The sequence below is a fragment of the Leguminivora glycinivorella genome, chromosome 21 (assembly GCF_023078275.1).
Source record: "Leguminivora glycinivorella isolate SPB_JAAS2020 chromosome 21, LegGlyc_1.1, whole genome shotgun sequence".
In the NCBI taxonomy this organism is placed as follows: Eukaryota; Metazoa; Arthropoda; class Insecta; order Lepidoptera; family Tortricidae; genus Leguminivora; species Leguminivora glycinivorella.
Genome location: NC_062991.1, coordinates 8,840,478 through 8,868,034, shown reverse-complemented (window position 1 = coordinate 8,868,034; position 27,557 = coordinate 8,840,478). Strand labels below are relative to the sequence as shown.

The window sequence follows — 27,557 nt, the reverse complement described above, 5'->3', positions numbered from 1 at the left end:
CTATTTAATAAGCAGAGATCGGATTTTTGTGCGTCATCTCATACTAAAAGTCTTTTAAAATGACGTAAGTCACTAAGAATGTCGCAAATCCGTCCGATCTCTGTTAATAAGTCAGGTAGAAATATATAAAGTAACTGAGTTGACCGTGACGTCACTCAATTCGATTTCATATAAATTCCATATTAGCAAAGTCATTCAAATTCGTTTTGACAGTTCTTAAAATGAAGCTGATTTGACTAGGAGGCGAGTAGCCTATTGCGCAATACAAGCGCATCATTTCCATGTGTGTGTACATGCGAACGAGCAGCGAGTCGTGTCATCAGTGATGACTCATCACGCACGCACACAACGACAACTGTATGCACCTACCGGCGGCTTGTCCGCTCTTTACTATTATACGCTCTGATGTTTCCGTATAAGAGCAAATTTAGTCCTTATGGTAAGCGACAATGTGGAACCTTTTACATGAACACGTCACATTTTAACAAAAGTCAACGTAATCGATATCATGAACAACAAGTCGCTCAATAAAAGCTAAAGAAATGGCATTTGAAAAATCACTTAGTAATTTTATATAATACAAAAATATTCATTTCTTAGGGGGCTAAGGTCAATTGATTGTCTATGCGACCTTTTAAATATTAAAATAATTGATATTAAATATGTCCTAAAACCTAATATGTGGCAATCCATAGAAAATAATAGGCGAGACGACTAAAAAAACTACCTAGTCCATCAGTCAGATTATAAAAAAATATTGGAAACACATTTTGTATTTTTTCTCATAAATGATGACGGTAGGTACAATTTTTACTTAAAAGTAACGTCACACACCCCCACTCTGGAACTTTGATGCTCTTATATCTTTGTATTTTTTCATTAATTAGATAAAGCGAAAAATATTGTTCAGTATTTTTGGACGATCTAACTGACGGACTAAACAGAATGTCATTTTTTATGTAGTCGTCATTCCTATTCTTACGCGGCATTCACATTTTCTTCCATCGGAAAAAAGTTACTACTTGTATCAATTTCTCTATTCTATGGAATTTGTTCAAAAACCCTATTTAATCTCAATTTATGAACCCAAAATTTCTTTAATTATAAAAGCAAGCAACCATATTATATCTTAAAGTAAAACATATATAAAAGATTAACACAAAAATATAAAAGACTTTTCTTATCTTAGAGAAAGAAAGCTTAAAACCTATAGCTGTGAGTTTAGGCAATCAATCGACCTAGACGTGTAAAGGGTTACTTTAGGCTCTGACGTGGGGTTTTACAACACTGATTTATATACTCTCTATACACATAACAAGTACGCACATTCGTTTAGTGACTTATGTACAGTCAACCAATTGGAACCCTAGGTCACTCTACAACCATGTCCAAATGACAAGCAATAAGAGATTTCTTACAATCTGATTTATAACGTCACTATGACATAGTTCTACAGTGGCATAGGGTTCCAATTGGTTGACTGTACTTGTACTGAGTGTTATTTTATCAGGCAAAATATATATGTGTGTGATATATCAGGAAAAAAAAAATAGAAAATACCATGACAGAGCAATGTACGCATTGCAACACCAAAGGAGTTACAAGGACGATTCCGGAGGGCAAGATGGGAGACCCATTCTAAAGATTTGGATTAGTAACCAGGCGGGCACTGCTAGTGGTTAACGTAGAATTAGATTTCATTCAAAAGACAATCATTACCAAGACAAATGCTTGTAGAAAAAGGACAGTTTTCTTAGAAAAGTTGTATTAGGACGGAATACATCTGAAAATGGATCAATAAAAATCATGTACAGTGAGCTGCGAAATTTCATAGACATGAATGAATTCATTGATAAATACACGCTTTTGTACGTAAAAATGAATTCATTGATAAATTCGCCGCGAGATAGATGAGACGTCTTCTTCTTTGTATTAATGACATAAACGGGTAGTCTATCTCGCGGCGACATACTCTCGCGGCAATCATGTGGTGTGACGCAATTTTACGAAATTTGCGTCACACCAGGCTAAGCGGCTACACCGAAGTATGTAGACCCTGAATCTAATAAACTCCATACAAGCAAGTATATTACATTTATAAGGCACTAAACGAATGCACGCAATCGACTCTAAATGCGCTAAGCACATTCCTATATAATCTGAAGTGCGTACAACTACATTTAACCACATCGAGATCATTTTTTCTTAACAGTCGAGCTACTGGTACAAGTACTCGACCGAGTCTGAACCCCATCTTTCTTTAGAAGACTTACCCCGAACGCTGGGCACTTCTTCCTTAACGCTTTGATTTTGTATAACTTATTCCCTTGAGAGTTCGTAGTCTCCTCAAAATTCTCTGGGGTAACATCAGCGGTTATAATAGAGTTTGAAATACAGTCCATAGGTTCTGGGCTGCTAGATTTGTCCCGTTTTCGCCTGAACCTGAAAGGGGTTTCCAAGGAATCGGCGGATATGTTGGTGACATTCGTATCACTGGAAGACAGGTCTTGTGTAGACTCCAAACTGCTTTTGCCCACATTGTTTTTGGGAAGTTTTTTCCTAGAGCTAGAGTTGGAGCGTACGATTAACTTCTTTCTAGAATTTAAGTTGGTTGGCGTAGTTTTAGTTGCAGCTTTGAGATTCGGTTCCGATGGTAGTCTATTTTTGCCGTTCAAATGGCAGTTCTCAGTTAATGCTGATAATGTTGAAGTGACATTGCTCAGCGTATTAACAACTGTAGTGTCGCTATTAGTGATTTTTGTGACAGTTTTTCTTGTGAATGTTTTTAAGGGGCTAGTTCCATGGGCGTATCCGACGGGTCTAGCGAGGTTGGCCCGTTGTCCGTGGAAGCTAGATTTGGAATTGAACTGAGCTTTGACACCAGAGATTTTCGCTTGAGAGTTGGCACTTCTGGTTGGCGGGAAAGTTGAAGTTTTAGCTGCGTAGTGGGACTTCAGTGTGGAGTTTAGGATTCTCGGCTGTACAGTTTTTAGGTTAGTGTTGGCCGCGTTCCTGATGTTGTTCGTTGGGAGCATGTAGTTCATCTTGGGAGTGAACACGGTCTTTGTGGGAAGCATGGCGGTGGCGGTAGTCTTGTATTTGCCGATGACCGCTGTCACGTTGTTTTCTGAGTCTGTTTCGTTTGCGTTGAGGGCGTTGGCGTTATCAAGCTGGAAATAAATAAACATACATCGGAAATGTGTCAAATTAAGACAGGACATTCTTACACAAATTAACACGAAGTCATAAAAACACCCATGATCCAAGATCAAATATGAAACGTACCGAGATTCGCACTCACTGCGATCTCATATCATAGGGATTTCATAGGCACTACCAATTAGAGCAGACCCAGACCCTTAAATTATCTCAAGGACATGGGTTCTCACTAAATGACGCGGCTTGATAATGGTAACTCTCTGTCATGAGTTTTTAAAACAGAGAATGTGGTTAACTTTACCAACCGCAAGAACAAGAAAAGCATTTCTCACCTTGTTATTGGTGTTCTTATTATGCAGTATAGTTTGTAGCGACACAGGTTTTTCTTCAGGCGGCAGATCGCAGTAAATGCCTCGACTGTACGTCGGAAACGCTACTATGTGATGGCGGCGACGATACGCCTCACCCTCTGCGTGCATTCGGGGTTGGACGCTAGAAAAAACAATTACACGTATTAGGACAATCCTTGAACATAAAACCAAATAGTCGTGGAAAATTATCAAGATTTTAATTCTTAACATCTAGTTGGGTATATATGATGTCTTTCTTCTTTGTCGTATCCTCATGGCTGAGGGACGTGACGAATGTGGATGCTCTTCACCAGTTGTCTCCACGCCACTCGATCCTGGGCCCGGTGCATGCTAGCCTGCAAAGTGGTCTTTGTCACAGACGTTATTCTGTCTGCCCAACGCGTGCCCATGCTTCCACTTCTTCGCTTCCTTGCCATGCGTCCCGTGATTGTGAGCTTCTCTAGACTATCTGGTGCGGTCCTGCTCAGATGGCCGAAGAAACCCAGCACACGTTGGGTGCAAATAGTGATGTAGGGTGGCCAATCTATCATGTTACCAACCAATCAGCGCTGGAAGTCACCAGCAATACGCTGAGATGAGGCCATTTCGTGGCACTTCATTCCTTTCTATCTTGTTGTTATTATGTGTATTTTGTCTTGGCTATGTTCACGAATAAATGTTTATTCTATTCTATTCAAACCTCAACAGCGCGGCTCGAAGCGAAATATTCACTTTTGCAACCCCAAGTCTGTTGTGTGCTGCATATTCTTGTGAACCTTGCCAAAATGCACTTTTTTACATAATTTCCTATAATCCGCAATATAACATATCGGCACTACTTTAATAAAAAATTGTATCTTCTTCTGTTAATGAAGAGTAAAATGTTTTAAGTATGTATGGAATGCATATAGACTTACTACGTTTTTTCTTTGAGGAGCAGTGTGAGATACGAGTTTTTTTCAAAGTAGTGACGATATACATAGTTCACAAAATAAACAGAGGCATTTGACACACTAGCGCCTTAATAGGCAAACTCACTATTTTACATAAATGTTTGTTGTATAACATTTACTGGAAAATGGAATAGGTATCGAGACAAACCTCATTGGTCTAACGATACTGTTGTAATTTAATTTTAAATAAAATAAATAACTCGAGTAAGCTCTCATTTAAGACAAGTCTACGAAAATACTCACTTCTCAAGAAACCACTGTTGATGACCGATGACGGAGCCCGGTCGGCACACTCGCAGCCAAGCGATGGCTTCCCGCGCCGTGAAGCCGTGGTGCTTCATCATGTAACAGGCGATCAAGGTTCCCGTCCGGCCCAGGCCAGCTGCAAATAATAAATAAAGGTAGGTAATTCTTAGAACAAATCAATTTATCCTCATAGAGAATAATTATATTATGGGGGGCGCCATAAGCCTTTGGTAATTGTGTCATATACTTGAAAATTTCGACCCTTGCCACCGTGTCTGAATGGCCGAGTGGTTTAGGCATCCGTTGCGATAACGGAGGACGCTGGTTCGTATCCAGCTTTGAACACTTGGAGGCCTTGGTCACTTTTTCTTTGTATATGACATTTTATTTCAATTAATAAATAAAGGTGTTTTTAGTCTTTTTTCTTATGTAACTAAAATCACACGAAACAAAGAATATACAGTTTTTATTCTATAGCCGGGTCCACACAGAGCAAGGTACGTCCCGAGGCAATGTGGCGGCTTTAGGTAACCTCTTTGTACAACCTATTCAAGTTTTCTGGCTGTTGTAATGCTTGATTGATAGGTGTCAATGTCTTTATAAAAAAATAAAATAAATTTCAGACAAAGACAAAGTCCATACAGTGAGGATATAAAAAGTCACTAAAAAATATTACATATTATCGCTGTTATTTTCTTTTCGTGTAAAAATTTAATTTATTGAAATTTGATTCAAGTGTTTATACTTAAAATAGGACTCTCACATGTGTCTGCATTGGCCGTTTTCCGCGCGAGCATATTGCTACAGTTTTCGGAAAATCTACAATTCACCTACAATTTATGAACTGACGACAATCGAGTAATAAGCCGGCAATATCATCAAAGTGGCATCGTTTGGTGCTTACGTCGAAATAGCCAATGATTAATGGACACTATAAAATGATGTCAGCGGCTACCTTTTTGATTGAGTTGGGAAAGGATAAATTCCATTATCTAGTTTGTTGTCTACACTTATAGGCCGTTACCTACCTTTACAATGCACAGCAACAGCGCCTTTAGCCGCTTCTGATATCCTTATAAACCGATTCACAATCAAATCGCTCGGCACAGATCCATCAACAAAGAACAGCTCTCGATGTTCGAAACCATGAGCAGTAAACTGTCGTGCGTCGTACGACTTTTTGTTCAGTCGTACGATCGTCGTGACGTTGTGACGACGGAAATAATCGTGATAGTGTTCTGGGCTGTGGAGTGGGTAGCCGCGGTCGAGGCGCGAGCGGTGGTGCGGGCCGGAGAACGCGAGCATCTTGCCGGGCACTATCCAGTTTAGGTCGCCATTTTCAACTTTCTGGAAACAAAATTAACATGTTTTTAAGACACGGGTTACAGGCAACAAGCAAAGAAGATAAATAGTGGTAGATTTTGTATATTATATACGCGAAAAACGAAAAACTAACGTTTGTGACAGACTTTTATTCTTGTTTGGGAGAAATCTCTCAGAAAGCATCTTGAGTAAGATGTAAGATGTGATGAAATGATTTGTTCATAGAAGATCGTTATAAGTATAATGTTACAGAAACTACGAACTTATAAGCAGCTCTTAACATACCAGGAATATTATCAAGAGTTCGCTAAATAAACACTAAACTATCACTCATTCGGTCTAATAACTTGAAGAATCTAATCACCGCGTCTAGATCCGACGCGTTATCTCAGATATTCTAAACATTTTCGTATAAAGGAGAGCTTTGTTTCCTGTTGACAGCATTTAAATTGAAACATTCTTGTTCTACATTCAGTGCTTAAACGAAGTAGGCAATCTAGGGCATGCATGTATGTGCAAAACTAGCATGCACCGCACGCGGCCTTCAAAATATACACTACTTTTCTATCTGAAGTACCTATCAACTATGTTTCAAGACAATTCTATATTTTATCGTATGATTGCCTTGAACCTTGGTTAAAACGGGCAATTAATGTTAAAACGCTTCGTTTAATGCACCTATTATAGCAGGTATATCACGTACCCAAACTTAATAATGACAAAAAAATATCCTGGTCGCGGCACTAAATCGTAACACACCTCATACATGTTTACAACAAATCCTGCTTCGCATCAAAATGGAAAATCAGATTTATAAGCAGGCCACTTCTGTCTTATGAACAACATCTAAGAGATTGGCGAGGAATGGAGGTCCATCGGATGCGTCGCAGACGTTTAGAATTATTATGCCCCGTTAAATTATACATTCCGGCAGAGTATTTTAAACAGAACACTAAAAACACCTTGTCACCGAACTTCATTGTAACTCATCTCATAAAACAAAAAAATACTGGTCAGCGTCGAAATGATCAAAATGGAAGAACCCAGCGTCATGCGCGACTTTGATGCCGTGAAGGACGTCGAGCAGAGATATGTCGAAGAGTCGCGGAAATTCAGAGGTTATTCACCGGAGGCGCTAAACGAAAATAAAGAAAAAGAAATTCGGCACCAAAGAAACTATTCTCCGTTATTCACATTCCGGCAGAGTTTTTCAATGTCTAAACGGAAAATAAAGAAAAAAGATATATCCTGGTCACGGCACCAAATGTATAACTCACCTCATAAAACAAATACTGGTCCGCGTCGAAATGCTCAAAATGGAAGAACCCAGCGTCATGCGCGACTTTGATGCCGTGAAGGACGTCGAGCAGAGATATGTCGAAGAGAGGAGGTCCACCGGAGGCGTCGCGGAAATTCAAGAGGGACCATTCTGATCCATCTGATAGCTGCTTGTAGACTGCACCGGGGGACCCGTTTTGATATATTATCTGAAATTGTACAAACAGTTTTACAGTACCCATTAAACGAGATGATATTGTTAAGCGTAGTTCAGATAGTTGAAATGCACTTTTGAATATCTTTCATTCCTAAATTGATTGGCTTTACGCCTTTGCGGTAGGGGATCTAATCAGATAGCGAAAATAACACCATAATGTAGTTGTGTATTCACATCGTCTAAAGCCAATTTTGAAGTTTAACTAATCATATAGAATGTATCTTCATGTCTAACCATTTATTCTACCTCTAGCTTTGTTTACAAATTACCAATTATTTTCTTGCCCTTTCACACAGAGTAATAAATAGCTCATGAAAAACAACTACAATCACATAACACGTACAACAAAACAATCAACACGCACACGTTACTGCCTAAATTGCACATTAGCGCAACCAATGACCCAATTTAATAAATGCGTCTCAACTGCCCGTTACTGAAACGCATAGCTTTTTAATTGATAAAAATGCCCGCATATTTAAAGCCCAAATAGAACCAACCTACTCTCCTAAACACAAAAAGTCGTATGTTTATAGGAAAACTATTGTTTGTCGACATTTGTTTAATGTGAATGTAATTGTTGACGAACAATGCATTCCCACGCGCTTCCATTATCCAATAAAAGGCGAAACGAGAGAAACCAGACGGTGTAGGTAACGCACGTGACTTTTGTGAAGACCAATCGAGTCTAGTCCTCATATAGATACTTTAAAGTTGACTTTTGACTGGACTAGCATGTAAGGTTGCTAGCCTTTCCAATTAATATCTTGTGTTGTTTGGTTTAAAGTGTAATTGACTTTGGCAGTGGGTTTTTGAATATTTATTGGAACTAATGAGAGATCCGTTGTCAAGTTGCCTTCACGGCCTGTTTGTCAATCAGATGCGAGATGCGATAGATTGGGTTTTATTTCGATTAATTAATAACCCATCTTATTAATAGGATATATCTCTCTCTCTAGTTATATCTCTAGCTCTGTTAAATATTGTCTCTTTTTTAACATAAAAATGTCGCATAAATAGAGACAGGGATAAACAATTATCAACAGCTTAACCCTTAAATGCATAGTGATGTATATATGCATCATATATTTGATGGCCTTTTTTTTTTTTTTTTTTAACGTTGGGGAAATACATTTACGCATGCCACCTTGTCCGGGGGACCAGTGGCGATGACGGACTAACCAATGTAGGACTACCGTCTAAAACCACCAACGAATTCCGTCTCCGCCTTGGGTGGAGTGTCGCAGGGTCACTATAAGCATTCCACCACGTACACCCCGGCGGGCGGCCTACTGGCCGCATGCAGTTTGGGCGCCAGTTGGGCAGGCACCCCCATTCGCGTGGGCGTTTAGGCACGGGTACTCCCCCGGAGCACCGCGCAGCCCATTACGGCGGAGGCATCAGGTGCGCGTAGCGCCTGGCTCTGCCGCCAGCCCGTCGACGGCGGAGTGGGTGCGCGTCAGGGTCGTTCTCGCGCGCACGTTCCGCTGTCTCCTTCTGCGACATAACATAATGGCTGAAGGAGACCATCGCCGTCCATGCCTCCTCGCTGTCAAGCATAGACTTCACAATGCTCTGCAGTGAGAGGTCTGTACCTATTATTGCCTGGAGGCTGGCCCGCTGGGGCCCCCATGCAGGGCACTCTTCGAGAACATGACGGGGCGCATCTACTAATGCGCCACACTCATGACACATGGGGGATTCTTCCCTCTCTATTCGGTGCAGGTATTTACCAAAAGACCCATGGCCAGTAAGTATCTGCACCATGTGGAAAGTTAGCGTGCCTTGCTTCCTTCCTACCCAGCGTTCCAGGTGCGGCAATACGGCGTCAATTGTGTTCCGCCCATATTTTGCGGCGTCGAGCTCTGCTCTCCATTGGCGAAGTGTTTCCGTCTGGGCTAATGCCCGGATGTTCCTTACTTCATCTTCGTCCAGGAATTCTGCTGCTGCCCTTCTTTCAGCTCTGTAGCGGTGAACATTCGCGAGAATCTGTGCCTGAAGATCCCAGGGGGGGTCTGCAGCCAAGACCGTCGCCGCCGCAAAAGAAACCGTACGATACCCCCGTATGGCTCTTATGGATATTGCCCTCTGTGGTCTGCGAAGCAGCGCTCTATTTTCAGCAGAAAGGATTGTTACGATATTTATTTTTATGGGGGGTTTCCTTTAGCTAACGCCAAAATAAAAAAAAATCAAACAACAGTTGAAGAGGAACCAGGTATTTATTGAATTCAGGAAAAAAAATCTAAATTGTTTATGCTAATTTGTTATCCTAGATACACGGTAACAATTGTTTGCCGAGGGCTAGCTCACGAGAACAATAATGTTGAGTTTATATTTTAAGGGAACAAATGTGGGTCAGCGAGCTCTAAATTATCATTACTGGTAGAAACGGATACAGCGGTCAATATATATTAAGGTAGTTACACGGAAGGGCGCCAGAACCGAAAGGCCGGTTCATTCAGTCAATAAGTAAACGTGGAAAGATCTGACCTCGAAACACCACAACTGCCACGTCAGCAGCCTTGGGGTGAAACGTCGGGAGTAGGTAGAACAGCAGCAATCTGCTGCCCACAAGTTACCGGGATACCAGGGGAACCTCTCGCGGCCGGCGCGAGGTTTAGGCGACGCGGCGTGAACCCTGGAATGGTTATACCAGTCTGTAAGTAAAATTCCTAAAAATGGTGCCCGTAAGGGGGTTTATACCGCCCGTAGGACACGGGGGGCTACCTTGGAATTTAAATTTCGAACGACAACGCGTTCCGTGAAACGACCTACTGCTAATTTGGAAGATATACATAACCTACGGAACAAGTTGGCTGCCAACAAGGATTAAAGAACGTTTGACTTACCGTTGATGGAGAAAGGGCCTGCAGAAGGCAAAATTGCACCCATTTCGACATCCGGGCACGCTTGGCGCCGCCTATCACCATCAGAACATGGTTTTATTCACGTCCGATTCCGGGGCTGGAAAATATGCAACGCTTCGTTAGAAACTAACCAACTAAAAAGAAATACACAACCGAATCACTATTGAAACTCACTCAAACGGGCGATTGCGCCCGATTTTGGCTTGGGCCAACGATATCCCTTCAACTCTCTCTCCGGCAAAAAGAAATCCCATCTCATTCGCCATTTTGGACGGGACTAGTGTTGCCAAGCCTAAATCGGCTCGCACCGCAAACAGCCGGCTCCGGACGTTCAATGGAAATTAAGTCAACAATAAAATATAATACTAAACTCTTCGCGATTAACGCGGAGCTTAAAAAAAAAACCCATAATTAAGTCTGGTTACGAATAAAAGGAAGGAAGGCAAACGCCCGATGACGATTTACTTCTATTTTTCAAAATGGCAACTATGATCCACGTAAGTCCATAGAGGAATACAAGAGTGCAGCTATCCCACGCTAGATGGCGAGGAAGGCCGATCCAGGATCAGACAGCTCACGGTCGATGACTTCCTGCCGATTTCCGACAGAGGGCGGTAGAAGGCGTAACCTACGCCTTGCATTCTTAAATTTATTACTTTATTAAGGAGAATGAAATTTTATTGTTACAATACTCCCTTCCCAGAGAAAATTTTGACGTAGGCAAAATTTTGAGCTGGTCTCCAGCTCCAACTACAGGAAATATCGGTAATATAACAGCTACAACTCGAAATCTAAAATCGATAATAAAAAAAAACCATCAAAATCGAACCCACGCACTAAACCAGATAAGAATACCTTTTTTTTTTTTTAAGTAAATTACTACAAAACGTCGCATCGTCTATATTTCTTGGCGGCACAGCGAGCTGTACCAGACAGCGGCTGTACGTCCAAGCGATATAACGGAAGACGGCTTATAGCTAAATGAAATTTCCCTAACTAATATCGGTGACAGCTAAGAATACGAAAATCAGACAATAACACCAGGACAACGAAGCGTATCTACCGGCAGCGTCTATCTACGACACAGGACGGAACGTTTCGACACAACATAATACATACAAAGGTTGACTGCACAGACCACGTCTCAGGCGACGCAAGTCTGTCGGTCCGACAACACAAAAGAACGTCAACGTTCACGCATATGATTTAAGCCATACCGCAAAGCGTCAACAAGGGTACAACACTGCTATTAAGAATTCTCCGTTTAAATCCGCAAGAATCCGACCAGCCAGTGAAGCTGGAATGCTGGTTTAAAACGCCAGCACCCAGAAAACTACGTGAAGAGAACTTTTAAATCGTTCACTCACCACCAAACATCAAAAGGTAATACGTTTGTGTACAGACGTAACCGTACCATCTGGACACAACGTAAGAACTCCCACTCACAACACATAAAAGGAAAAACGCCTGCCTCCATCGAGACAAACACACAACACAATCACCGATAAACTGGTAAGCAAGTAACCGACTACTTCGTAAACGTCGCTAAAGGTAAAAAAATAATCTCGATTTAAGTCGAGAAAAAGGGAAAAAGCAAAAGAAATAAGTACCAAATAACTCTCAGTTTATTTGGCCTTTGAACTCCAAGATAAGATTCAACTTTATATTTTATGAATAAAAAAGGTTAAGAAACGCCTCAGCAATAAATGTGCCTGACTATACACACACTGCACCACCCATTAGTAATAACATAATATTAATTTTATTTTAAATTTAAATCTCCGCCAGAAAATAATATTAAAAAAAAAAAATGCTCCGCTGACCGACGTTGTTCCCCCATTACACTTATCATGAGGTGCATACTTTTATTTAGCTACCTACTTGTAAGTACAAAAACTTTCCCTAAGGGAATAAAATTTTAATAAAGTTAACTTAAATTATAAGGTTTAACACCTCTGCATAACTGTCCATCTCAAAACGATGCACCTTTTCTAACTATTCAACATCCAACGTTAACTTAAATTAAGTTAAAATTTTTATATATTTGAAGTCTCCACAGTCCAATATGAAAAGACATCCTGTATCAAATGATACAGTAAATAGTACATGCAAATTTTAAACACTGTAAGTAATTACCGAAATATTTATAGTAAGGTGGGCATTGCCACATGATATTCAAACTCATATTTATGTAATAAATTATAACCGCTACTAATAATTACTGTAACCTCCCACAAAGGGAGAATAATAACATTATCAACTTTTAAATTTAAAACGTAACACTTTTTCTTTACACGACCGTCCGTTAACATTAAGGCACCTTAGTTATGGTTACCCAAAATGCATACAATCTCTAAATATAAAAAAAAATAGAAATAAAATTGTTACAACTCCACACTGGGTCCCGGTAACCCATAAAAGAATAAAATTATTTATACAAATAGTAATGTATGTAATTAGTAGTAAGTATTTAAAAAAAACTATCTTTCCAAACACTGAAAATATTATCGGAAATAATTCCGCACAACTATTAAGAGGTACTTGCAGCTACAATAACACAAAATTACTTAAATTAATAAACATAAGTACCTACTTAATTACAATTATACAAGCCGCACCGTTTCTACCAGAAAATTCCTCTAGCTAACAATGTGACTAAAGAGGCTCGCTGATATAACGCCACACGTTGGGCTGACACTGTTACGATATTTATTTTTATGGGGGGTTTCCTTTAGCTAACGCCAAAATAAAAAAAAATCAAACAACAGTTGAAGAGGAACCAGGTATTTATTGAATTCAGGAAAAAAAATCTAAATTGTTTATGCTAATTTGTTATCCTAGATACACGGTAACAATTGTTTGCCGAGGGCTAGCTCACGAGAACAATAATGTTGAGTTTATATTTTAAGGGAACAAATGTGGGTCAGCGAGCTCTAAATTATCATTACTGGTAGAAACGGATACAGCGGTCAATATATATTAAGGTAGTTACACGGAAGGGCGCCAGAACCGAAAGGCCGGTTCATTCAGTCAATAAGTAAACGTGGAAAGATCTGACCTCGAAACACCACAACTGCCACGTCAGCAGCCTTGGGGTGAAACGTCGGGAGTAGGTAGAACAGCAGCAATCTGCTGCCCACAAGTTACCGGGATACCAGGGGAACCTCTCGCGGCCGGCGCGAGGTTTAGGCGACGCGGCGTGAACCCTGGAATGGTTATACCAGTCTGTAAGTAAAATTCCTAAAAATGGTGCCCGTAAGGGGGGTTTATACCGCCCGTAGGACACGGGGGGCTACCTTGGAATTTAAATTTCGAACGACAACGCGTTCCGTGAAACGACCTACTGCTAATTTGGAAGATATACATAACCTACGGAACAAGTTGGCTGCCAACAAGGATTAAAGAACGTTTGACTTACCGTTGATGGAGAAAGGGCCTGCAGAAGGCAAAATTGCACCCATTTCGACATCCGGGCACGCTTGGCGCCGCCTATCACCATCAGAACATGGTTTTATTCACGTCCGATTCCGGGGCTGGAAAATATGCAACGCTTCGTTAGAAACTAACCAACTAAAAAGAAATACACAACCGAATCACTATTGAAACTCACTCAAACGGGCGATTGCGCCCGATTTTGGCTTGGGCCAACGATATCCCTTCAACTCTCTCTCCGGCAAAAAGAAATCCCATCTCATTCGCCATTTTGGACGGGACTAGTGTTGCCAAGCCTAAATCGGCTCGCACCGCAAACAGCCGGCTCCGGACGTTCAATGGAAATTAAGTCAACAATAAAATATAATACTAAACTCTTCGCGATTAACGCGGAGCTTAAAAAAAAAACCCATAATTAAGTCTGGTTACGAATAAAAGGAAGGAAGGCAAACGCCCGATGACGATTTACTTCTATTTTTCAAAATGGCAACTATGATCCACGTAAGTCCATAGAGGAATACAAGAGTGCAGCTATCCCACGCTAGATGGCGAGGAAGGCCGATCCAGGATCAGACAGCTCACGGTCGATGACTTCCTGCCGATTTCCGACAGAGGGCGGTAGAAGGCGTAACCTACGCCTTGCATTCTTAAATTTATTACTTTATTAAGGAGAATGAAATTTTATTGTTACAGGATATATGATATATTTGATGGCCTGTGGCTCAATATGTAGCTATCCAAAATCACATTTATAGCTTAATTATTATTCAGTATTTATTATTATTTAATAAATAATTAAATAAATTAAATAATATTATGATTTACTGTTTATTATTTAAGGATAAAGATGAAATGGCGGAAAAGTGTGAAAAAACAGACTGATGGCGATTTTTAGTATGTGATTTAGGCAGATTTTTTCGGAGTTAGTAATTAGTTTATGTTTAAACATTTTATCATGGGGGTTTTATTAGATTTAGGGCAATTAATTAAAAGACACATGGCGATTTATAAGAGTTGAAATATATTATCGCAATATAGTAAGGCAAGGTGTGCTCCTATTAATAGCTACCAAGGGACTAAAGTACAAACGAAGTCCTTAAGATTAGGAACTATGGGCTGTTGTTTTTTATTCAATAGTTTACATTTATGAAAGAGAAAGTATAACAATATACTTGTTAGAGTAAGATAGATTTAGTTTTGTTAATTCCAACACGCCCCCTCAAAAATAAATCTATGATTAAAATCATTATACAAAACAATAACAGCATCACCCGCCTTTTTCTGGGAAACATTATGGCCAACATTTGTTCAAAGGTAAGGGAAACCCAGTAAAACCTTACCAGCCATGTCATCAACTTATTTCTAAAATACAATCCAACTTGTTTGACATTTCCTACCTATATGGTACCATATCTAAGAACATAGAACACATAAATATAAATTTCACAGACACTTATAACGTTTAAGTCTTAATATTAACGCTGACATTTTATACGCTTTAATTTATGTCAACAGGTATATGACATGTATTCATATTGTAATGTTTCATAGGTATAACATTCATACAAACTGTACATCATGAACAAATTAAAAATACACAGTTGTTCTACGGTTAGTTGGAAGAGATCCCTTAAAGGGAATAAGCTCGCCTCTGTACATAACCATTAAAATTATTTACTGTACTGTCTGTACTTCACATAATTTATTCTGTGCAATAAAGTGTTTACTCCTACTACTACATTACCACAGTTTCTTACAACTATACATAATGAAACATATTACTTTCACAATAAAACAACCATTCATAAATCATGACATAAAACTTATTAGTTAAATACGTATCAATTATAATACGTAGTTTCAGCTTTCACTATTGTCAATTAACTATAGTTATATAAACCACAAGCTGTATATTATTTTCATAATCATTCTGTAAGATTGTACTGGAATACATAAGGTTCACATTTCTATACATTACTCATGTACCATTTTCTCTGACAGGTTCATATCATATGTAGATATATTTTAGAACTAACCTGTCTGTGCTTGTACATGCACATTGTATTAACTACCACCAATTATATATGTATAATAGAATTAGAAACAATCTATTTGATCCTTTATCAATGAACTTAAAAGTTCAGCTTTATCAATGCCACTTTGCTGTTTGACAATTACCGAAAACCACTTCATAGAAGTTTGTCACCCCTATAGAGTGTCCACTGTTCGGCTCACTTATGATTTCCTTATCCGTGAGAATCAACTTGACACTCTTTAGCATAACGAAACGTATCGCCTTGTTTACATTAGCTTAAGTTGGCTAAGAACACCACTTTATTTCTACAAAGTCCTTTGTTCTTCAATTGGAACTCTTTGCATTATTTTACTTCACATTCCAAATGCAAAGATTTGTTTAGCTAAGTATAGTTATTTAAAATGCTACAACAATACGAGTATTGCTTTATTTTACTTATTATTGTGTGTTGCTATATTTTAAATACAATTCTTTTAATTTGACTCTTTATTTATGATTAATAGTTCTTAATGTATGTATATCATTTAAAATGAAATTTATTTAATATTATCACTGTCTGTACCTACTAGATAATGGTTAAAATAGAATTAGGTTTTTATATTTATTTATAACCAAGTGTTAGGTATTAGTTTTGCTGTGTTCTGAGAGGAGGTCATATTTAGCTAACCAAATAAAATATAATTGAAAGACTTATAAGACTCTTTCACTTGCAATTTTCGAGTATAAAATTTGTAGGTAAGTATTTAATCATTATAATACGGAACCCATTTTTTAATGAGTATTAGACAAAGTTGTAAATTTTAAAGATAAATAATATTATGCATTGTTGCATTCCCAGTTGGTCTAATAAAAAATAAGAGAGACGGCTACAAGAATTATATACCTTCTATGATGCAACATCGTGCTATTATTTTCTTACTATCTTTGTGTGAATGACTAGATATTAAAAGAAAAGTAGAGTTATGATTTTTATAAACAATGGTACCTATTTATGCAATTTAGGAAGGTATCTACTTATATTATGTGTTCTGGAAATCTTTTTGCTTTGAAAAAAAAACTATATACCTACTAGTGTAACTGCACATGTATTTCACAAAGAAATATAATTTGTTTAATTTTGTTATATTTAACTACAAGTGCAACGAAAAATGGACTTTATATGTTTAGACTAATTTATATATTATTTTTGATCTAAACTATTTAGTTTTTATTTGTTTAATTTTTGTTTTAACTGTTGAGTTTCGATTGATCTATCTACTCTCAACCACCTAAAATTATAATTATAAATATTTAAATTTAAAATTTGTGCTTGGATATTTTATCTCAAAACTTGTATAAAAGCTGTCGGTAAAACAAACCATCCCGCGTCGTTTCCGACGCGACGCAAAGATACCCATCACACATTGGCCGCGTTTCCACGCTGAACCACGATGGACCATCACACAGTGGCCGCGTTTCCACGCTGAACCACGATGGACATGTCAATTATACAAACACACACACAATAGTTTTAATCATAACACAACAAATCCTGAAGACATTTTTCGAATTTCCATTTCCCTCAAACTCATGTGGCCCAAAAACAGACTTTTCGGAAAACTCCGAATGTCTAACGAAATTCCATTTCCCTCAAACTCATGTGGCCCAAAAACAGACTTTTCGGAAAACCCCGAATGTCTAACGAATTTCCATTTCCCTCAAACTCATGTGGCCCAAAAACAGACTTTTCGGAAAACTCCCGAATGTCTAACGAATTTCCATTTCCCTCAAGACCAGATGGCCGATAGTCAGACTTTTCAGAAAAACTGAATGTCCATATGGAATTCATACAGACTCACATGGTCGATAAACAGACTTTTCAGAAACACTCTGAATGTCATTATGGAATTCATACAGACTCACATGGTTGATAATCAGACTCACATGGTCGATAAACAGACTTTTCAGAAACACTCTGAATGTCATTATGGAATTCATACAGACTCACATGGTTGATAATCAGACTCACATGGTCGATAAACAGACTTTTCAGAAACACTCTGAATGTCATTATGGAATTCAATCAATGACATACTGCGCTATCATTTTTTTTTTTTTTACACCTTTTTCATATGGCTCAAGACATAACTAAATTATGTTTACAAACACAGAACCATATACCTCGAGGATTTTATATGACCACAAAGATGTATTACAATTATTATACCAGTGCTAATTTAATTCAAAAGAACGAGTTTTCAGTCATGAAGTAACACAACAATAAAATGTTATTTCGTTCTTACATCATTAATATCATAAAGGTACTTATATTTAAGCATAATGCCATTTAAGACAACATAAATATGCATACATACTTACATACAGTCACGCCCGTATCCCATAAAGGGGTAGGCAGAGCACATGAAACTGTAAATGTATAAATATGTGCCACTTTAAATACGTATGTCATCATTCTCAGATACTTTCTTTAGACAATCTGACAAATATAAAAAACTGAGCTCCTTTAATAATAAAATAAAAAAAATACTAATTTATGAGATTTCAAGTATCTATCGGGCGCACCAGTGGGCCAATTCAACAAAACATGTGTTTTGCCCTTACAAGTCAAATGAAGCGTCACTATTCACAACACGTCAAAAATGGGACTTCAACAATAATAAAGGAAATAAGATATTTGACGTGCGTATTTTAACTCCACTGTTGTACTTAATGCTTGTATATTTAAATTTTATAGCATTAGATGTTTCGTATTTGTGTAGTGACCCAAAAATAAAGTACAAATACTAATTAATACGTACTTCCTGTTCAAAAGTCACAATTCTATAATATTAATTGTATTGTTAATTAAAGTGACGACAAGTATTCCAAAACATACTCAGGGAATGTAAAAGAATAATAAATATAATTATACCATACGTACCACACCTTACACTTACTGGTGTGTAAGTCAATACCATGATTCCATCATTGGATATACGCTGACAAGTATGTCAGCATAGGAAGGTGCTGTAAATTCAGGTTTGCTGATTACTTTGACTGTCAGGAAACATATGGTAGACGTAGCCCACGTAGCACTCACGTCGATCAATTATATTACAGTTGTCTCTCGTCATTACCATTAGCGCATTAACGTTGAGCGCTGCGTTGCATAGTTAACTCTCTTTCTTGGTCACAAACATATTCCTTACTCCTTCTCAGATAATGGAACAACTTTCATGTCGTTGTAGTTACTGTATCCAATTGCTATTTTAACTCGTACTCTGATAATATGCCCCTTTTTATGGGATAAGAAGCAAACTAGCGGACGGATCAGTAAGCAGTCACTAATGTTAAGTAATTATTGTCACAGACAGATATATCTGTAATATCACAAATGTTGTAAGTGCGTTGCTGGCAGCGAAAAGAGAAATACTCTGTTATTATTGAAGGTTCGAAGCTTTGGTCCTTAAACACGGCAAACGTCAGTTGAGTCAGCATGTATTTTGTTTTAATTTAACAATAGGTATAATATTGCATCCGTTTTTATCAGTTCGCACACGTTCGTTGAAAACTTGATGATGTACTGTTATTTCTCTTCAGATTTTAAACCCGCGGCAATATAATTTTCTTCTCCTAAGTCGGTATATGTTTTCAAATAGTACATCAAATACTGAACAATGGCTGCCTCAGTTTTATTGCTTTTCAAATCCACCATTATTTTAGGTTTACGACTCCTTTTCCATCAAACACCATTAAAAAACGTAGATAGTTTATTAACTATTGAACTTGTAAGTTCCGCATACTCTTCTTATCACCAATTCACCACTGAAGGGTTAATGTTCCATTTAATATTTACACAACATTGTCCACAAATGAATCTCACAACACTATTTACAAAAATCTAATTAAATGTGTCTGGGCCCATAACCTATTAGATTTAGGGCAATTAATTAAAAGACACATGGCGATTTATAAGAGTTGAAATATATTATCGCAATATAGTAAGGCAAGGTGTGCTCCTATTAATAGCTACCAAGGGACTAAAGTACAAACGAAGTCCTTAAGATTAGGAACTATGGGCTGTTGTTTTTTATTCAATAGTTTACATTTATGAAAGAGAAAGTATAACAATATACTTGTTAGAGTAAGATAGATTTAGTTTTGTTAATTCCAACAGGTTTCACTAATATAAGTAGTGTACCTTTCTAATAGTAGTCAAACTTTGCAAATAAAACTTACCAATAATTATATATTTATATAAATAAGTTTTGGCCTATTTAACTTCTAACTAGGGTTGTAAATAGAAAAAAAACCAAATGTTTTTATTCAGAATTATGAAAAAAAAAACATGAAAAAAAAACCGAGCACCATGGTTTTTTTTTCTAAATATGTTTTTTTTTCAGATGAACAAATAATACGACAATAACGGTTTTTCGTGAGTTGTAACGTGTTTCAATAACAATAACGTACATTTTAATTCAATTAACATTCAGTATACAAACGTTTATTGGGGAATCCCCGATGCTGCGTGTAGCGTGGAGAGGCGGTGGTGTTGCCAACAGTAAATAGTGATAACTACCAACTACAGATTTCGTAAATGTTACTTTTATAAGACCAGAAATTAAAGTTATTTGATTAAATATTTCATGTTTTTTTTCTAGCCAGAAAAAAAAAACCGTTTTTTGCAACCCTACTTCTAACACTGATTTAGTATTAAAATCGGTATTAAATATTTTTTTTATTATTTTTCCCAGAGTCAGAAAACCATTGTCTATCACATATATTAATATCTCGTTAAAAGAAAAATTCATGCATTTAAGGGTTAATAGATTTGACTGAAGTGTATAAATACGGCAATTAACATTTTGATTAATCAAACACTTTAAGGGCACTATTGACGGAGACATGCTCCTTAAAATTTGGCACGTATTTTTAATTACATATTCTACACAGACATCAAAAATACATGCATGCAGTATTGTGATAACCTGAACAAAAGAATCACGCTACTTTCACAAGTAAAAATGTGCATAGCAGTTTTATTTGCTTTTATAACCTAGTTTATTGTCCATCTGTTTTATTGCATACTTAAAGAAGTTATGAAAATGTAATTCAAGACAGTGTCTTAATTTAAAAGGCGAAGATGTAGAAAATAGAAGCTATACGCGACGTCGCGTGGAAACGTCAATGTTGATTTAGTTGATAATGTTGATATCCCCATCTCATACAAAACGCTAAACGCTACGCTTCTTCTTTTCTTAAACGCACTGCCAAGGAGTGAAATTGCTTACCGGCGTCTATATTTCCCAGCTCATATATCCCAGCAACTTACTTCAAATCAAGGGTGAACAGGGACCTTCTGTGCGAGCTCCATCGTAGGCTACGTCTTCGCGTCGGCTAGTCTGTGGCCATGAGTAAGCCCATTTAAATTTAAAAAAGCCGAAATATTTATGCACTTTATTCCCGACGAGGTGACGACGCTGTATTTCCACACAGTAAAAAAAATATGGTGTAGTAAATCATTTGTAAGTACCTGATAGCTCCCAATAAGGTAAGCTGCATTGAGCCTGAGCGTCTCATTGTTGCTCGTATAAAACACGATCTTCTTCTTCGGATTCTTCTCCAGTTCCTCTGTAAGTTTGTTGCAGAACTGGTACAGATGGCATAGGTGGTACGGCCCGAAGTCGAAGTAGAAGTTCTCGTACTGGATGTCATCTTCTATGTGGAAATATTTGCTGTTTCTGGTGGGTTTCGGTTTGTAGCCCGTTTTTAGGGTTGCGAAGTAGAGTCTGTCTGAAAAGAAAGGAGATGGGTTAATTATGACTTATAAGGGACATGAGACGAGTCCCACGTTGGGCGCCAGTTTAAGAGATATTGTAATGTTAGGCATAAGGCAAGAAGAATAACATCAATATTAAATAGTAGATGTAGTGTAGGAATGCCTGGCCGGAAGCAGGCGGGCATTAAAAATAGTAAGTATAGTACTTTATAGGCATTGTTATAATAGTAACGCACTGAGAACATGTTCACAAGAGAAGCCATCTTTGATAGGACACATCATGCAATTTTATTCTATCCGTTTATGTCACGGTCACGGTTGTTAAACATAGGGCAACCTACGCACGTAAAAATCTTGTATGTGTATTATTAACATTATTGCAGCTAGGAACTTCAAATCTTTATAGAGCCTATAAGCAAACGAACGAGTGATTAAAAATTGACGTACTAACGATAATTCTATCCCATCCATTCCCATGTAAATAAAGTTGCTGATGTTGGTTTTTAAATAATGACAATTCTTCCATTTGCATTTTGGAGGCTTACTGTAGCGTGTCAGTTATATCAATGAAAAACCCGCCCAGCCAAGCGTGTAATCCCAGTACGGCCTGCTCACATTAGCGTTAATAATATAATAATACAACACGGATTACAAGCTGAACAGCTTTAGTCGCAGACCACCTCAGCCTAGACGGAGCATTCAAGACAGCTCAAAGTCACCACACCACACATGGTCCCGTAGTTAGTAGCACAGCACACCTCGGACAATGGCGATCAAATATATGAAAGAGGCGCGTTCCTAATACGCACACAGTCTAAGCTCGTGTAGGTGAACTCGTGCCACGCTTCTATCAGTGAGATATGACATTGACAGGTCGTCTGGTCGCGAGTTTGACAGGCGGCTGTGAGGTAACCGAGAGTACTCTTTATTATACTGTGATCTAGTTGTGTCCAACGTTTACAACATTACTTGTGTAATTCAGGAATTTTATAAAAGTTCTTGAATTACACGAGTTTTATTGTTGAACCTGTGGGCTACCACACTAGTGTGATATAGCTTATCGCGTCGGTGCGTCCCTTTCGCAGTTACTAGAGGTGCGAAAAAGACGCAGCGACGTGAAAGGCTATAACCACACTGGACACTGGTGTGCTAAGCCCACAGGGCTGTTATACAATGTAATGTTGTAAGATGCTACTCAATCGCGCTGCTCAAATCGTGGTATTTTACTAGTAGTAGTAGTAGTAGTAAAACACTTTATTGTACCAGAAAATAATACAACACACAGGAAAAAGAGCTTACTACAAGTACAAAGGCGAACTTATCCCTTTAAGGGACCTCTTCCAGTACCACACCACATGTATTGGGATTTGGGATACAGGCGTGATTATATGTATGTATGTAATATTGTATACCAGTAAGTGTCTGCTGACCAATTGACCACACGATCTTTATAAACTCTTCATAATGAGGTGTCTGTGTACAATTTTATTGTACATGTAGTCTGTGGCTTTAGTTCAAGTTTTGAGTTATTATTATTAGCCCTAGTTACATAATAAATTGTTATTTACGACAGACTTGTTGGCTCAAGGCTTGCTGAAATAAGGCTTTCCTGATTTATAAATGCTAACTTAATTACTTCAGCCTTGAACGGTACGGTATGCCGGGTAGATTTAGTTAGAGTTTGCAATGGTGACAATGCCCGTCTAAGCTAACTATGCACCGACTTTAACAAATAGTGAAAGTTGGTTGTATGTATTGGTTGGTAAGGTTAGTTTATAGATAAATGCTTGCAACAATAACAATTAGAAAAAATCACATTTAATGCAGAATGTTGAAGAAAAACGTTACTAAGAAATAGGTATATTGTGAGCTATCAAACGTATGGAAAACCAACTTAGGAGAAAATAGGCCAACCGAAATCCATACGTTTTAACTCAAATGATCCATAAGATAAGAGTTAAGAGCACTTGAGAAGGCCCCATGTGGGTTTTCGCTAAGGCATCGTTATTCAAGTGTTCAGGGTTCAGGGTGTCATTTACCCGCCCCATTGCCCTTCAGACGATATTTCGTAACGTAACAGCCGTATGGACTCGCAAAGTATAACCAAACTACAATAGTCAACGTTTCACTCATCAAACTACATCTCGCCTGAACAGAGGGTATTACAATTCAGGAAAATGTAAACCATCATTAATTTTAAATTATATTTATGTTAAGTGTATAAGAACTGGAACCGGGAACTGCCACAACATCTACACTACCCTATAATATAACATGATGCCACGAATCGCGTACCTAAGACGTCAGACGTAGACCAAAGGTCTCAGCTCGGGCCTAGGTGGTACTGACTCGTCGTTCGCAGCAGGCAACGGCCCGTCGTCCACAGCGTCTTTATAAATGATAAAGAACGACCAACCAACCACCAACAACGCGCTGTCCGCTGCCGCTATCATCAGCCGCTGCTCGCCTCGGGCCTTTCCACCCAGTTCCGTTCGTATAGCGTCGTAAATGTTCGGGAGGATTCGTCCCCGCCCGCGGATGAGACCGATCATCCCCCGACCACTTACCATGCTGCGTAGCGGTGGCGGGTGAGAAAGACTGAAGCTGAATTTACACCAGGGGGGGTTACCATGAAGTGCTAAAGCCGTTCAGTTTAGGTTGAGAGAAAGGGACGAAGCTATAGCAGTTCCATAGCTCCGTCCATCTCTCTCAACCTAAACTGAACGGCTTTAGCACTTCATGGTAGCCCCCCTGCAAGGATTACTGCAAGGTTAGAGACGAAACTATGGGTAAGAGTGAGTGGCTAATATCTGCATCTTTTTCTTGCATACACCTTTGGGCTAAAGCGATTCATCAGTGTCTTGTTACACTGGCGCCCGATGTTTCGACTTCACTTCACTCAACCAATGGGAATCACAGGAACACAACGGCTAGCACCAGGCCTTGACCCATTCTAATTACCAGGTGGAAACGTATAATTCGCAAAAACGTACGTACTAACTACCTTCAAAGAAAATTACTCGCCTAAATTGGAATTAATTGGATAATTTTGTAATCGGAGCGCTAGCTTGGCAGGAAAATTTTGTAATTGAATAGCTGGGTGTCTGGAAAAGGTTGATAGCGATTTTCTTTTAATCGCTTTAGTATGGACTTGCGTTAACTAGTTATAAGTGTGTTATTTTTAATCATTGGATTGAGTTGAAACTACATATGCGAATGCACTAAAAATAGTTGACCGACATCAGACATTTCAGACATCGGGTTTCAAGACTTAAGTAACAAGACAAAACCTACTTAGGTATTTTAGTCGTCTTAAAAGTAATTGTGTTTCTTTATAAGCTTATTTATAACAAGCTTTTGCCCGTGGCTTCGCTCGCGTTAGCAAGAGACAAAAAGTAGCCTATGTCAGCACTCTCCATCCCTTCAACTACATATCTCCACCTAAAAAATCTCGTTAATTCGTCGCTCCGTTTTATAATAAAATCACGTACGGTCGTATCTTCTTTATTGCAAATAGTGTACAGTTTTACAGTGTGAAAATAAGATTTAACGCCTTATTTTTAGGTTTAGATAACCTAAACACAAAATTAAACTTTTGATAAAACCCCCGATATTAGTGGCCCGATATGAAACATGGCTAAGAACATTCCCGACTAATCCAGCTTTCAACAAAAAAGAAACGAAATCTAAATCGGTGTCACCCGCTCGGGAGGTACGATGCCACAGACAGACACACACACAGACAAACAGACAGACACGTGCAATATAAAATGCAACATAAAACGTATCGAGATAATAAAAAATAAATTTAAACAATGACAGTCCTGTATTTACACAATGTTGCTAATCGAATCGAATAAAAGTCAACCTGTATATCCCCGATTCACGACTTTTCATTTCGCGAACATGAAATTGTATTAAATTTCGCATGCCTCAAGGCTGTTATCCTTTTTAATACATGTTTGCAAGCTTAAAGTGATTTATAGTAATTGGATTCGTTTACGACAAGACCTAACTCGGGTCTAGAATCGGTAATAAATATTTAGATAGGGTGCTGGTTCGAGGATAACGTCGGAAAGTTAGGACTATTAGGAGCATCTGGGCCATTGGACAGTGAGGTCTGACCAGAAGCGAGAAGCGGTAAGCGAGTTTTTTCGTCGTGGATAAGCGTTTTCTATAAGGGTCTCCCCATACATATCGACGCGGAATCAGCTTTCGGCGACCAATCGCTCGTTAGTATGAACATGCGTACGGATCCGTTCAGCAGCGATGTCGCGTAAGCGTCTTCATACTAAGGAGCGGTTTTTGGTCGGCTAGCAGTGTGCGTGTGGATTGAGTGAGCACCTTCCGAAAATAAAAAAAATATGCTGATCATTTAGTAAAAGTTCTAAAACAATTGTAAAACGAATCTCTGAATTTGTAAAAAGATAAATCAAAAGATACAGTCATTAAGGCCAGACTTCACTTTCAAAACTGGATCTTGTGTGGTAAGCCGAATACGGGTCATGTTTTTAATTCAATGCGAATTAGTCGAAAGATATTTAAATCTAGGCTGCGTTGGGTACAAAACCACCAAGACCAGATCAAGATGGATATGCTGGCGGCCCATCATAAAAAGTGTGACTTTCGTAACTTCTAGAAACTTACAAAGAAAGTGGAAGTGAAGACTGGGCTTTCTGTTAGTGTCAACGGCGTCTCTGACGCCAAGGGTATCGCTGACACGTTTAAGGACCATTTTAAAAGTCATTTTAATGACAAGTCTGTACCTGCAGGGTCAGTTCAACTGGTGATGCCTGACGATGAGGTAGGGAGTGACTTGCAGATTCGTTATAGTGCAAGAGATATAACTAAGGCACTGAAGGATATGAAAAGGGGAAAGTCTCCCGGTCATGATTGCCTGAGCGTTGAGCACCTGCAGTTTGCTGGCCCTCACTTGCCTAGAATCCTAGCAATGTTTTTTAACCTATGTATCGCTATCGGTCACTCTTATTTACCCAATCATATGACAAAAACTATAGTGGTACCTATTGTTAAAAACAAAACTGGCGATATATCTGATGTGACGAATTACAGACCTATTTCTCTGGCAACAATCGTAGCCAGAGTACTTGATAGTTTACTTAACATGCAATTGGACAAGTGCTTGCAGCTACATGACGCACAGTTCGGCTTCCGAGCCGGCCTGTCGACGGAAAGTGCGATCATTTGTCTTAAGAACACTGTTGAGTACTATACCCGGCGTAGGACACCTATTTATGCGTGTTTTCTAGACCTTTCCAAGGCTTTTGACCTGGTAAATTACGATTTGCTATGGCAGAAGCTGGGAGAGACCAGTTTTCCTAAAGAATTAACACGCATATTTAGATACTGGTACGCCAGCCAGAAAAATAGTGTCCGATGGGGAAATGTTTTGTCAGATGAGTATGGGTTAAATTGTGGAGTCAGGCAAGGCGGATTGAGCTCACCAAAATTATTTAATCTGTATGTTAACGATCTCATCGATGAGCTCAGCAGCATGCATGTCGGATGCCATGTTAACAGGGTAGCATTTAACAACATAAGCTATGCAGATGATATGGTGTTGTTGAGCCCATCGGTTGGAGGACTTCGAACCCTTATCGAAAAGTGTGAGTCATATGCTTTAAGACATAGCTTAAAATATAATGTATCGAAAAGTGAGTATATGGTTTTCAAGGCGGGAACCAAGTGCCCGTCTCATGTCCCGCCGATTCTCTTGAACGGTGAGCAGCTCAGGAGAGTAAATTCATTTAAATACCTTGGGCACTTGGTTACCGATGATTTGCGTGATGATTCTGATATCGAGAGGGAGCGAAGGGCTCTTGCTGTTAGAGCCAATATGATAGCTCGCAGGTTCAGTCGGTGCACAGCGCAAGTTAAGATTACCCTGTTCCGTGCGTACTGTACATCGCTGTATACCT

At 38.7% G+C, this 27,557-nt stretch overlaps 1 protein-coding gene across 1 annotated transcript in view; it reads right to left on the bottom strand.

The window, feature by feature from the left end:
• Positions 1-2,040: 2,040 nt before the first annotated feature.
• LOC125237367 (dual specificity protein phosphatase CDC14B-like) overlaps positions 2,041-27,557 on the bottom strand; it is a 62,655-nt gene continuing 37,138 nt past the window's right edge. The window contains exons 3-8 of the mRNA XM_048144373.1: positions 21,373-21,632; positions 7,309-7,518; positions 5,737-6,055; positions 4,706-4,844; positions 3,492-3,651; positions 2,041-3,170 (exon numbers count right to left, since the gene is read on the bottom strand). Of these exons, the coding sequence (XP_048000330.1) occupies positions 2,196-3,170; positions 3,492-3,651; positions 4,706-4,844; positions 5,737-6,055; positions 7,309-7,518; positions 21,373-21,632 (2,063 nt within the window). The 3' untranslated portion in view covers positions 2,041-2,195. The remainder of the gene's footprint in view (positions 3,171-3,491; positions 3,652-4,705; positions 4,845-5,736; positions 6,056-7,308; positions 7,519-21,372; positions 21,633-27,557) is intronic.